The sequence below is a fragment of the Moschus berezovskii genome, chromosome 16 (assembly GCF_049115385.1).
Source record: "Moschus berezovskii isolate FMDL1 chromosome 16, NW_MosBer_1.0, whole genome shotgun sequence".
Taxonomy (NCBI): domain Eukaryota; kingdom Metazoa; phylum Chordata; class Mammalia; order Artiodactyla; family Moschidae; genus Moschus; species Moschus berezovskii.
Window position 1 is genome coordinate 44,341,834 of NC_142475.1, and position 13,656 is coordinate 44,355,489.

The window sequence follows — 13,656 nt, forward strand, 5'->3', positions numbered from 1 at the left end:
CCCTTCCCCATGACAAGGCTGTGATCCCTGAAGGGGTGGGAATATAGTAGAGGATCAAAACTAAGAAAAAAAAATCTCTAAAATAAAAATCTTCATGACATTTAACATTATAGTACAGCAGGCCTCCAAGCTCAGCTAGGTCCTAAGTAGGGGTGAAATGGGCCCCTGCCCGAGAGCACAGGATGAGAGCAGAGAGTTAGAGAAGGGAATTGGAGAATGGGGCCTCCGGCATTTAGCCCCAGATCCTCAGGTCAGACCCTGTCCTCCCCGGCTAGGACACAATGCCATTTCTCAACATTTCCTTTCCTGCTGTCTCTGAAATGAGTGCTATCACCTCTTTTAGACTCTTGCTAAGCTTTTAATACTAATTATTATAGCCCTGCCTAGCACTAATAAAAGGAAATAGGAAGTTTATAAAATTATAAGAAGTAGGTGCCCAGGGTTGTCATCTAAATACCAACTGGACAAGGTCTTCTCCTTTGGAAGTGGATGACCCAATCTGAGCCTCCAAGGCCCTCTTATTGGGCAGGCAGATGTCAGTCCCCCTGAGTCTTGCCATAGGGAGGCCCACTCTCACCACTGCTTCCTTCCTCCCAGCCCCAGTCCTCTAGAAAGAGCAGAGGTTTCAGCGGGTAAGGAATTGGGCCAGGGAAAAGGTGGTAGACTGCAAGAGACCCCTTTCTTCCTCTGTAGCTCTACTTCTCTCCTCCTTTTTTGTTTCACACAAGAAATGTGCTTAAAGAGCAACTAAATGGACTTCTTGGAACCATCCTGGGCACATTCTCCCAGCAGACCCAGACAGGAGCTCACAGTGTAGGTCTGCTCCCAAATTACACTAGTAGCATGACCTGGCCATGCTGGGAGCATGTCTTCAATACACCACAGAAATCAGCCAGTGCTGGCACGTCCCTGATGGTCCAGTGGTTAAGACTCCTCACTTCCAGTGCAGGGGTCTCCAGTTTAATATCTGGTCGAGGAGCTAAGATCCCACATGGTGCGTAGCACGGCCAAAAAACAAAATTTATTTTTTAAAAAAGCAGTCAGTCGATGCTACAGATCAGAGTTTTACTATTTTTTTCCACAGAGAGCTTCTTTACTAGCACAGCACTGGGCAGACCTTGCTTGCTCAAATCCTTATATTGACTCTACCAGAGAAATGAAATCCATGGGCTCTATACTAATTTGCATGATCCAGTCCTGTTCTCCATGGTTGGGGGACAGAAAAGGAGAACCCCACCCCCACCCCCGGCCAAAGTCAATAGGGGATTTGATCCTGTACGTTTTGAACAGCAAGCTTTGCTTTAAGCTGCGGATAACTTCCATATACATTCGTCAACCTTGCAAGAAAGATCGAGGCAACTCACGGGTGTTCATCCGCCTTTTTTATCATTGACGTCTCACAGCGAAATGAGTGCAGACCTTCCTGTGGCAGGTGTGGGGCCAGGGTCACTGTGAGCATTTCTGCTCCGCCCCGCCTGCCCCGTAGACCGTTTGCAGGTCCTGTGTAATTACCAGGGCGCCGCCCCTGCTGACCCACCCTCTGTGCTCCCGTAGGACCGCCCACGCGAGAGCCAAAGCCGACGCCGCAGACCAGGCCGCGCTGGCCGCCCGCCAGGAGTGTGACATCGCGAGAGCTGTGGCCCGAGAGCTGTCGCCTGACTTCTACCAGCCAGGTGGGACCTGCAATGCTGTTGATCGGGGGGGCGGGGATGGGAGCAGGTAGAACCTGCTGAGATAGGAGGTGGGGGGCTGGGAACACGGCCTCTGGTTTCCTTTGGCCTGCTTTTCTTTATAATCTGAAGATCTGTGCCCCCTGAATTTCAGCAGGACTACGGAAAAATTGGGAGCTTGGAGTAACACAGGTCTGAAGTCTTGAGTGTTAGTGCTGGAGTTCTGGCTTGTTCTTCCCCAGTGCGTCTCCCTCACCTTCAGCCCTCCCACCCAGAGCAGCAAAGTGAGAGCATAAACAAGATGAGAATCTAAAAGAAGCATCTAAGAAATTGTGTTAGTGTGTTGGGGTTCATCACAGGTGCTAAAACAAATACCTCAAAATTAGGCAATGTAACAATCACATTAGCAAAGGAAAAAACCAGGTTAAGTACTAGACTGTTTTTTTAATACACCTCAAAGGAATGTTGGGATGTAAAGAAATGCACCACTTAAAGTCAGTTGCCTCTGCACAGACTAGGAGGAGAATGTATGTCATGATAGAAGAAATGAAACTGACAACCACACACATACAAAATCAACCCAGATCATCTGCCTCTCAAACATTATATACCTTATCAGTAAACAGATATTTACAGTAAGTTTAAATGTTTAACTCACTCCTTAGAGCTTTCCTAGTAAACAGTTTCCATCCCATTCTTTAATACAGTATATTATAGGATTATGTTTAATATGTATTATAAGAAAAGGTGATGGTTGCCATTTTATTGTTTCTCCATTGTTTTAGAAACAACTTCGTGTTGATTCAAGGAATCAACAGGTTTCCAGGCAAAGAGACTAAAAGAAATGTTCTTAATTTCTAAGTATCGAAATTTATGTTTTCTTGGTGAATAGTTTTTCCACATTGGTTTCTGTTAATCAAGCTGGATAACTAGCACCTTGTACAACACGTGTGTCCAATTCCTGTTTGGTTCCAGTGAGGGTGATAAAATACTGGAACCCACAGGGCATCCGTGTGACTACGTGAACAAGGTAAGTCACGGTGTACAGAAGAGCAAGCTTCCACGTAAAAGCTAGAAAATTGATTGTAATATAGCATGGTAGCATGAGAAAGAAGGGACAGGATTTTTTTGTTTTCTGTAAAGGGTGAAGACCGTAAAAGGCCATGTTAACAAGACTCAGTTTTTATGAGAGCGCTTTGGGACAGGGCTGGGTTCGGTTGCAGAGTGATTGAGTTACTATAGAGTGACTAGTTCTGTACTAGTTTAAGGGAGAAAACCAGTGGCAATGGATGTTTTCTTTCATGTGCATCCTTTGTGTTGTGTTTTATTTTCATTCCCATCTCTGGGTCGACTGAAATCATTTAATACATCCTTGTTTTATTAGGAAAGGGAAATTTTCCATTTTGGGGGGTAGGAATAAACGCTTTTCTGGAAATCCCCACATCCCTGGACCTAAGCACCTTGGGAACTACTTGTTGTAGGGTGTGAGAGCTGAAGAGGGGGTTCAGCCACCCAGGAGGGACCCTTTGTCCCTTTGCAGTAGTGATGCTCCTGGGAGCATCTGGGCAGTCAGGAGACAAAGCAGCTTCATGAAGCAGCCCTAGCCTTGAGCTGCTGTGGAAATCTAACAAACTCGCTATTGTCTGCAGATGGTAATTTCTCGGTTCTGTTGTTCACTCCGCTGGGGATGGGGTCCCTGAGATTGCCAGTCGGCGGTGTTAACCGGAGGTAAATGATAGGGGAGGTCATCTCAGTTTTTCAGACTAAAAGGTTTTTTAAAGCCTTTTGTGACGTGTAAGCATTGGAGGAGGGGGGAAAATTTTGTGGGAAAATACCATTCCACCCTTTCGTAGTTAAAACAGCGTCACACAAGCCAGTTGTCCCTCAGTAATAAATACATCAGAGTAGCAGGAGATGACAAGGGGTCTATTTGAGACAGGAGCTAAGGGGGGACGGCAGCGATCCCCTTTGACCCACAGCCAACACTACCTTCGGCAACTTGTATAGAAAGCCTTTTCTGTACTGAGTGTTATTGATCTTCTCAAGGGAGCATAACTCATGCTTTTCCACTGTGCATTCTTCACAGGGTGATCAAATCGGGTGGACATTTCTGAAAGGGCTTTCAAGTACTTTTTCTGAGACAGACTGCACTTTTCATTTACATATCCCAGATACAAATGTTTCCTTTGTTGGGAATGGATGTGTCGCGCATAGAAGTCGTTAACCCTTGGAAAAAAGGATGTCTGTCATAGCTAATATTTTGAACTTTCATGGTTCAGTTATCTCTTTTCAGGAGCTGGCAGTACTTTCGGAAGTTTCCCGTCTTAATTCAGTCTTATACTTTTTAGCTCAAATCTGTATTATTCTACAGTTCAGTTAAAAACTAGGGAAAAGGGACTTCCCTGGTGGTCCAGTGGTTAAGAGTCTGTGCTCCCAGTGCAGGGGGCCTGGGTTCGATCCTGGTCAGGGAACTAGATCCCATATCCCACAACCAAGACCTGGCACAGGCAAATAAATACCTATTAAAAAATGTGGTCATGTGGGATAGCTCATTCAAAGGGCTTGGTTATTACAATAAGAAGCATGCAAATAGATGTATGTGACCCTGTATGTAGATAATTGCATTCATGTGTGTAGTTGAATTCATATATGTAGATAATTGCATTCACACACAGAAACCTAAATTGCCATGAGTAAGAGTGACACAGTGAGTCATACCCCCAGAACTTAGAAATAAGATTGCTCTCTGAGAGTTAAATGGACATGAACTTGGGTGAACTCCCGGAGGTGGTTGAGGGACACGGAGGCCTGGCTTGCTGCTGTCCATGGGGTAGCAAAGAGTCGGACACGACTTAGCAACTGAACAGCAACAACTGAGAGTTAAGCCCATGAGACAGCGCAGGAATGTATAAAGTGATCATACGTGAGAAGCAGTATGTCTGTAGTTCAGCAAGATTTCCTTGTAACCTGATTTAGTGTATTAGAACATTTCCAAGACTTGGTCACCCAAAGTAATATTGAAAGAGAGAGTCACAGAGGCAAAAATAGGCAGTGTCCATTCGAACGCTATCCAGAGGGGAGCAATGCTGCGGCCAGGACCTTGGAGTATTGTAGTTGCACTGGCAGGGACGTTGTGTTGTGGGGAAGGACGTGGGGAGAGGTAGCCAGCCAAGCGTGGCTTTACTGGCAAGATCGTCCAAGTGAGGAAATGGATGCGCTCTCAGCCTGCTGCCACTGGACACTTGATCATCCCATGCCTCTGTCTCGATTCCGCCGTCACCAGTAACCTTCTGATTTTGGTCAGGCTTCTCGTGGAGGTCTGCCAGTGGGAAGAGCGTGCCCTGGTGGCATCAGAGCTGGTCCCAGCCTTTGTGACATTCACCTCGCTCATTGTGAACTGATGAATCGGTCTTCTGGTGTCACACGTCAGTCTTGTGAGCTTCAGCGACTGGGAGTCGGCCCTGAGGGATGGCATGGCTTCAAAGGGCTGATGAAACGGGCTTTTCTGAGCCAGGAAAGCCGAGACAGGACTTGGGATGGTCACAGAGGAGGTGGCGGGGAACTGGGCATGGCGAAGGGTTAATTGGGAGACTCTGCATATGGCTCTTTTCACCCCACTGTTTCAGTTTCCTTTCCATCAAGATGCCTTATTTTGTTTTTTACTTCAAGCGATGTTTATCAGTTGTGGGGGTGACTGGTCATGGGTGGAAAAGCGAATGTGACTACATTATGTAGACTATACTTATATAGAGTATATTATGTATATAGTCTAGGTGACTATATTATATAGCGCCCTCTTGGGAGGTGACCCAAGCAACAGCCTCACAAGCTTCGTCTTCCTGGATTTAAGCATGTGTATTAGTTGACTTGTGCTGCTACAACAAAATGCCATGGACATGGTGGCTTATGCAACAGACATTTATTTTTCTTAGTTCTGAAAGCTGTAATTCAAGATCTGGATGCTAACACGATTGGGTTCAGGCGATTCTTCCCGGCTGGCAGACGGCCTTTCCCCAGTCCATGAACCTGGAGGACGAGAACTCTGGTGTCTCTTCCGGTTTTTGTAAGAACATTAAGCCCATGAGACTCATGAGAATCTCCCCTCATGAGCTAAACTATCTCCCCAAGGCCCGACCACCAAGTAACATCACATTGGGGGTTAGGGCCTGAACATCTGAATTTGTGAGGGTAAGGAGACACAAGCGCTAAAGGTATAAGAGCATGTATGTTACACACACATGCATAGAATATGTTGATTACTTCAAGTGAAGTCTTTCGGTATAGGTTATTTTGAGACAGTGTCAACTAAGCTCACACTTCTGGTATGAGTTAGAAGTCCTAAGAATTGTCTATGCCTTGGAGTAGGAAATGGCAACCCATTTCCATATTCTTTTGCCTGTGGAATTCCACAGACAGAGGAGCCTCGCAGGCTATAGTCCATGGGGTCACAAAGAGTCAGACATACTAACAAACATTACTAGTGTGTACTTTTTGTTAAGAAAAAAAAAGTTTCCTGGAATAGGTAACTAAGGCAATGGCACCCCACTCCAGTACTCTTGCCTAGAAAATCCCATGGATGGAGGAGCCTGGTGGGCTGCAGTCCATGGGGTCCAACAGAGTCGGACACGACTAAGCGACTTCACTTTCACTTTTCACTTTCATGCATTGGAGAAGGAAATGGCAACCCACTCCAGTGTTCTTGCCTGGAGAATCCCAGGGACGGGGGAGCCTGGTAGGCTGCCGTCTATGAGGTCGCACAGAGTCAGACACGACTCAAGCGACTTAGCAGCAGCAGCAAACTCACTTTACAGACCCAAAATTTGGAATAACTTTTTTTCATTGAGAAAGGGAAATGGAATAATCTACTAGTCGATGAGAAATCAGTAATTCATGGGGCTTCTGGTTTTCGCCACCTGCGTATCCCACTGTACCCCACTCGACACACACGTGTACTTAAAGCCTGCCGCATGCACAGCCCTGGCTGAGTGTCCTGCAACTTGCAGACCGGAGTGCTGTGGTTGTGTCCTCAGAAGTGGTAGTACAGTAAGGGATGAGACCCTAAAGTCCTTTGGGAAAGTGGCATTTTTTCCACATAGAACAGTGATCTGCCATCAGTTGTATAATCTTTTAAAAACCTTTCAATCTGGTCTTCTTTAGGTGATTGACAGCCCCCATCAAAAATACCTAATTTCCATGTAATGACTTCTGATGTTGCTACAAAGCATGTGCACTGCCCTGGGGGGTCTTCGTGGTCCCCCCCACCATTTCACCAAGGCTCACTTATGAAGAACTAGCTGAACGCCCTGCTGTTTTCCATCCACTGTACCTGTTCAGAGCCTTCATGCCAACTGTAACTCATAACCTCTCCACGTGGGGGCCTGACGTGTGCTCAGCGCTGTTGTTTTGTGTTGTGTGGCACATCAGTTAGCAGGTGACCTGTCTCTGACTTCTTCCCAGAAACATCCCTTAACGACTTAGAAATATTGTCTGTAAAAAACAGACCAAAATGCTGACTGCAACAACTCTCAACACTTGTCCTCATTTCTTCCCTGGCGATATTCTGACCTGTCTTTTTAATGAACCACTGCATCCAATCAGCTTTGCGGTGCTGGCATCGCAGCGCGGACATACATGGCTACACAGAACAAGTAGCAGCCACACCATGTGCCTCCCAAGAAAACTGTCCAGGAAAAACTTCTGCCCTCCACATTATGTTAAATATTTTGTTTTAAAAGCACTTAATCTTACTCTGGAAAATCTTAAGTCTACATCCTCATTTAGCTGGCCAATCCCCAGTTGACTGTGCCACGTTGGAACTATTTCCAGCTGGATGCAGGTGAGGAAGGCTGGAGTTAGGTCTGGCTCTAGTCAGCCTACTTCTTGCCATACTGTTCAAATTTGTGTGTGTGTGGAATCAGAAGTCTTTATTTCAAGGTCTCTCACCCTGGTGTCTTTTTCTCATTTATTTTTAATTTTATATTGGAGTATAGTTGATTAACGATGTGTTAGTTCCAAGTGCACACCTAAGTGATTCAGTTATACATACACATATGTCTGTTCTTTTTCAAATTCTTTTCCCATGTAGGTTATTACAGAATATTGAGCAGAGTTCCCTGTGCTCCACAGTAGTTCCTTGTTGGTTATCTATTTTAAATATAGCCATGTGTACATGTTCATCCCAAACTTGCCATGCTTTTAAATGCCAGCTCTGGGTACATTAGAGTTACCTGGAGCATTTATTAAACCTCAAGATTTCTAGGCTTCAGTTAATACTTACTAAATTCTCTTGGAATCGCACCTCACATGCCTCTGCTAGGCAGCTCATGGGGAACACTGCTTTGAAGTACGTTTATTCTCTCATCCAGCCAATTTTTAATGGGTAATAAAGCTGGGAGGTTTTTTTTTTTAATCTGAAAGGTGGTGCTAGTAATTTCTCTGAGCTCAACAGATTCTGAGTATCATCAGAAGCCCCGTAGATAAAACTAAATGAATATACCTGAAAACCATGTCTGAGAAGATGGGCACAAGTAAAAAATGCCTTTCTGAAGACATTTAAGATAAGCAATGCATGAGAGGTCTACAGATCTAAAGGAGTTGGCTAGACTGGTATTTAAGGGTTCATAAACATAGAAAATACATTCAGTGGAATCCAGAATATAGCTTTGTAAGGCTATTAATACAGAATCCTCCAGGGGCCAGATCAGTCTCAGCTTGGCCTATTCAAAATGGCATAAATTAAGAGGTAGGGGGAGATCTATTTACTCTTTACAAAGAGCATTTGAAACTAGGCTTTGTATTCAGGTATTATAGGTCTTTGTTCTTTTCCCGGATAACTAAAGCATATCACTTTTATAAAAAATTCTTTTTCCGGGATCCTCTATCCCTGAATTGACTGAGTTTCCTCCCAAATAAACCACCTCTTGCCGCTGTTAGCATTTCAGCAGTCTTGTCCTTGGCTGGCAGCTGTCGCGTTGCTGGGACCTGTCAAAGCATTTCCCATTTCAGCTTCCCATCTGCTTCCCACAGTAGACACAGGTGAGACCAGCGGCTACCCAGATAAACCCTAGAGTCTTAAGCGTCACCGTTCTAGCCTCACATTTTCAAATCGAAGCACGCGGGCTTTGTGACAGCCTTATTTCCTGTGGTTCAGTGAGTCTCTTCTTCCAACTTTAAGAATGTATAACTAGCCATGTCTGCCAGAGTCTATTTTGTTCCTGTTCTTTTCGGTGTGTATATTTAAGTCAGACATTAGCTTTTCATATGCCTTAATCTTCAGATAGAGAGTCTGCAAAAATAAATTTTGCACTTACCCCTTAGATTGAAGACATTGAAAGTACTTTGTAATTTGTGTTTCAGAGTTAGGTGACTTTAAGGGGAAAATCCATTGGCTTTAAAAGAGTCTTGACTATTAATTACCTTTGCATGGAACACTTACTACCATGCCTAGATGGGTATTTCAGTCATGCTCTAAAATTGGACCAAAGTGAAGCACAAGTGAAACCAAAGTCTGATGAAATGTGGCGTTGAAGGGTGGGAGAAAATATGCCATCAGCATACTGTGGAGGGGGTGTTGTGTAAAAATAAGTCTGCAGCAGATGAGGGACTTCTCCATGAAAAACCAGGATAAATTCTCTTCGTGGGTTTTTGAAAGTCCGGGCAAACATCTCCTTCCAGGGCTGCTGCTAATGCTTCTTTCTCTTGGTGGTAATGGTCTAGTCAGAGCCCCACGGAAGGAGCTAGAAAGAAAAACGGCACCTTTTGAATAATTGCAGTTGCCTCTTTTTCTTCGGGCTCCCCTGATAGCTCAGCTGGTAGAGAATCCACCTGCAGTGCAGAAGACTCCGGTTCAATTCCTGGGTTGGGAAGATTCGCCTGGAGAGGGGATAGGATAGCCAAGCGAGATAACTTTCTCTGTGCCAAGAATTCATACTGCCATATTTAGTGGATTTAAAAGAAAATTGCCAATTTTTGTAAAGAGGGTGCTTAAGGTTAAGTTTAGAAAGGAAATTTCGATAGTTGGCATGCGATCTTGATCTGTTTGGGAAGTTTGAACACTGAGTGGTGGCTTTATCTTCTGCAGGATGGACTGTAAGATTGAACTCTTATGTTTTTGTCCCTTACTGCAACCTATAAATGTGGGCCCTTGGGAATCCTCATTTCTGGGCTTAATATATTACATGTTGCATGATATTTTATCTTAAGGATCCACATGAGCTGTGTGGCTTTGGGTTTTTCAGCTACTGCAGCTGTTTCCGTATCAGTAAAATCAGGATGATGCCCACTTTCTAGGATTTTGGTGAGGCTTAACACTTTGGAACGGAGAAGGCAATGGCAAGCCACTCCAGTACTCTTGCCTGGAAAATCCCATGGATGGAGGAGCCTGGTAGGCTGCAGTCCGTGGGGTCGCGAAGGATCGGACACGACTGAGCGACTTCACTTTCACTTTTCACTTTCACACATTGGAGAAGGAAATGGCAACCCACTCCAGTGTTCTTGCCTGGAGAATCACAGGGAAGGGGGAGCCTGGTGGGCTTCCATCTATGGGGTCACACAGAGTCAGACACAACTGAAGTGACTTAGCAGCAGCAGCAGCAACACTTTGGAAAACACCTTGTATAATAAATGGCCATCTCACAATAAATAATTATTCAGATCGTCCCAGGAAGAGCAGTGATTAGTTGGTAATGTTTTTTAATTTATTTTTATACAATTTTTAAAGGTTATTTCCCATTTACAGTTATTCCAGGATATTATCTATGTTCTCCTTGTCGTACAGTACATCCTTGAACCTGTCTAACCACCTGTAGTGTGTATCTCCCACTCCCCCACCCCTACACTGCCTGTCCCTCCTTCCCCACTGGTAACAAGACTGTTCTCTATACCTGTGAGTCTGCTAGTTTCACATATTCATGATGCTAAATGAAACAAGTCAGAGAAAGACAAATGCTATCCCTTATATGTCAAATTATTTTATTCCACATATAAGGGATAACATATGGTATTTGTCTCTCTCTGACTTATTTTACTTAGCATCATGCCCTCCAAGTCCGTCCATGTGGCCATAAATGGCAAAATTTCATTCTTTTGTCTGTCAGTTTTGTGTGTCTAAACCTCTCCTTTATCCTTTCATCTGTTGATGGAAGTAGTATGCATTTTTAACAATGAAGGATAATTGTCTTTCAGCCCCGCCTGGGGTGAGGGCTGGGCGTGGAGGCAGGAAGGGAAGTTAATAGAGGCAATGCTCTGGAGTTGACAAGAGCTGGTCAGTTCCCATAAGCAAGTTGGTGGGTGAGTTCTCCCTTGGATACTCCAGAGATGATAGTCAGCTACCTCCCTTTTGCAGAGAAGAGGGCCAGTTGGACTGGGTGAGCTTGATTTGATTTCCTTTGATGAGAAATGGTGGCTGGGTGAAGCAGTGGCCAAAGGCTGTCCAGGGGAGGCTGCTGGGGAAGGGCAGAGTGCCTGGGCAGAAGGGCGCTGCCTTGGAGCACATCTGAGGTCTGCAGAGACTGCCTTCTCTGGATGCTGGCCTCCTGAAGCGCTCACAGCTGGTGGGACAAGTTCTCCTTCAGTTCAGTTCAGTCGCTCAGTCGTGACCGACTCTTTGCGACCCCATGAATCACAGCACGCCAGGCCTCCCTGTCCATCACCAACTCCCAGAGTTCACTCAAACTCATGTCCATCGAGTCGGTAATGTCATCCAGCCATCTCATTCTCTGTCGTCCCCTTCTCCTCCCGCCCCCAATCCTTCCCAGCATCAGAGTCTTTTCCAGTGAATCAACTCTTCGCATGAGGTGGCCAAAGTTACTCTCCCCCAAACCTGCCCATTAAATAACAGTGCACCAGGGTCCCTTTTTAAAAACAGGATTCTTTTTTATAAAAATGACATGTGAGTGCTCGCTTCAGCAGCACATATACTAAAAAAAAAAAAAGACATGTGATTGTTAAACAATTCTAAAGTACTAAGAAAAAAAGTCTTGAGACTGCAGAGCCAAAGACAGCTGGCTTGTCTTAACTCTGATGCCTGCACAAATGCAGCCAATGCAAAGCCAGACTCTGAAGGGCCTCTGAGTAAGTTATCCTGTGAAGTGTAACCTACGCTTCGGTGTTTGTTTCTTACTGGGCGGTTTAAACGCTTCTTTAATGAAGGGTCATTAAAAAATAGGTTGTTTGCATGTTCTCCTCCTCCAATGTAGATGATTTATTAAACATTCTTTTAATATATTTAAGTGTTCTAATATATTAAATATTAAGCATATGAGTCAGTTTAGTTTTGTGTATGAGCATATACTTTGTTTAGTTATACCATGTAATTTGAACATGCAGATTAATTATGGGGCTGTCAGCAGTGCTCCATCCACATGAATTCTGCCTCCCTGTTCTGCCAACAGGAGGGAACAGTACAATTACATGGGAAATCAGGACTGTTTCACTTTTATGGCTATCAAAATAGTGTAAATTAATGGTACATACGTGCGTGTGCATGTTAAGTAGTATCCGAATCTGTGCGACCCTATGGACCGTAGCCTGCCAGGCTCCTCTGTCCATGGGATTCTCCAGGCAAGTACATAATCACCTTAATCTTTCTCCCAGGGCATGAAACATCCTTGTGCTTAGTCAAAGCCTTATAAATACATTTTAGAGAAAAAGAGGAAAGGCTCAGTTGATTTAGCAAATATTTCTATGTTTGCAGCCATGAGAGGAATAAGCCTTTATGCCTTATTTTCATTGTGTCACCTCCCCTTCTGTTGTCCACTTTCTCCCCAGGCCCAGATTATATCAAACAGAGATTTCAGGAAGGTATAGATGGTAAAGAAAATCCCGAAGACAAGGTCCCGGAAAAGCCCCCCACACCAAAGGAATCGCCTCACTTCTACCGCAAAGGCACCACACCCCCAGAGTCTCCTGAGCCAAGTCCCAGACAAGGCCGCTCTCCCTCCCCAAAGCCCACAAGGAAGCAGAACCCCAGTTCAGGGGCGAGACTCAACCAGGACAAACGCAGCGCGGCCGAGGAGAAGGTGACGGCTGCTGTCAACAAGCCCTTGACCTCCAAGGCCCCCCCAAAGGAGGTGGGGGTGGCCATGCCCTCCTCCAAGTACTCTGGCCGCCACCACATCCCCAGCCCCAGTAACGGGGAGCTGCACTCTCAGTACCACGGCTACTACGTGAAACTGAACGCCCCCCAGCACCCTCCGGAGGACACGGAGGAGGAGGGGTCGAGCCAGTCTCCCTCGGCACTGGCGCACAAGCCGTCACCCAACAGGTGGAGTCCCCCTAAGTCTGTGACAAAGCCAGTTGCCAAAGAAAGCAAAGCTGAGCCAAAAGCTAAGAAGTCTGAACTTGCTATACCAAAGAACCCAGCGAGCAGTGATGCGCGCCCTGCTTTGGAAAAAGAAGCCAATTCAGTAAGTTGTACGAGATGTGGTTCCCTGTCCCTCTGCTCCTCTGGGTTCTTCTGGGTGGTATCAGGGGAGATCGACGCCTTGATGATGACAAGGAGCCCAGGGCTATGAAGGGTAGCATTTATTAGCACCAGTAGCCTAGCCACCAGGGGCTCTCTGGGCAGCATTCGCGACCTCCCTCAGGCTTCCTTCTGGTGGGCTCATGTGACCACCTCGTCGAGCTCCACTTTCACTAGCCTTTATCAGCACGTGGCGGTAAGCTTCATGGGAGCTGTCTTATCAGCTCCAGCTGTGGTAACAAAAAACTATACCTTAAACTGGGTGGTTTAAAAAACAAACACTTATTTCTCACAGTTCTGGAGGCTGAGTGGTCCCAAGATCAAGGCACGAGCAGATCTGAGGTCTGGTGAGAACCCACTGCCTGGTCCATGGACCACAGGCCACCTTCTCCCTGAGTCCTCGCAGGGCTAAGAAAGGGGAAACTAATACCGTCAAAGGGCTCCAACCTCATGACCTGATCACCTCCCAAAGGTCCATCCTCCAGGGTTTAGGGCTTCATTGTGTGAATTTTGGGGCAGGGGACA

General features: G+C 45.6%; 1 protein-coding gene across 5 annotated transcripts in view; it reads left to right on the forward strand.

Moving 5' to 3' along the window:
• JPH1 (junctophilin 1) overlaps positions 1–13,656 on the forward strand; it is a 104,179-nt gene that overhangs the window by 68,037 nt on the left and 22,486 nt on the right. For all 5 annotated transcript variants that reach the window (XM_055432482.2, XM_055432478.2, XM_055432480.2 and 2 more), the window contains exons 3-4: positions 1,555–1,673; positions 12,438–13,075. In XM_055432482.2, coding sequence (XP_055288457.2) covers positions 1,555–1,673; positions 12,438–13,075 — 757 coding nt within the window. The remainder of the gene's footprint in view (positions 1–1,554; positions 1,674–12,437; positions 13,076–13,656) is intronic.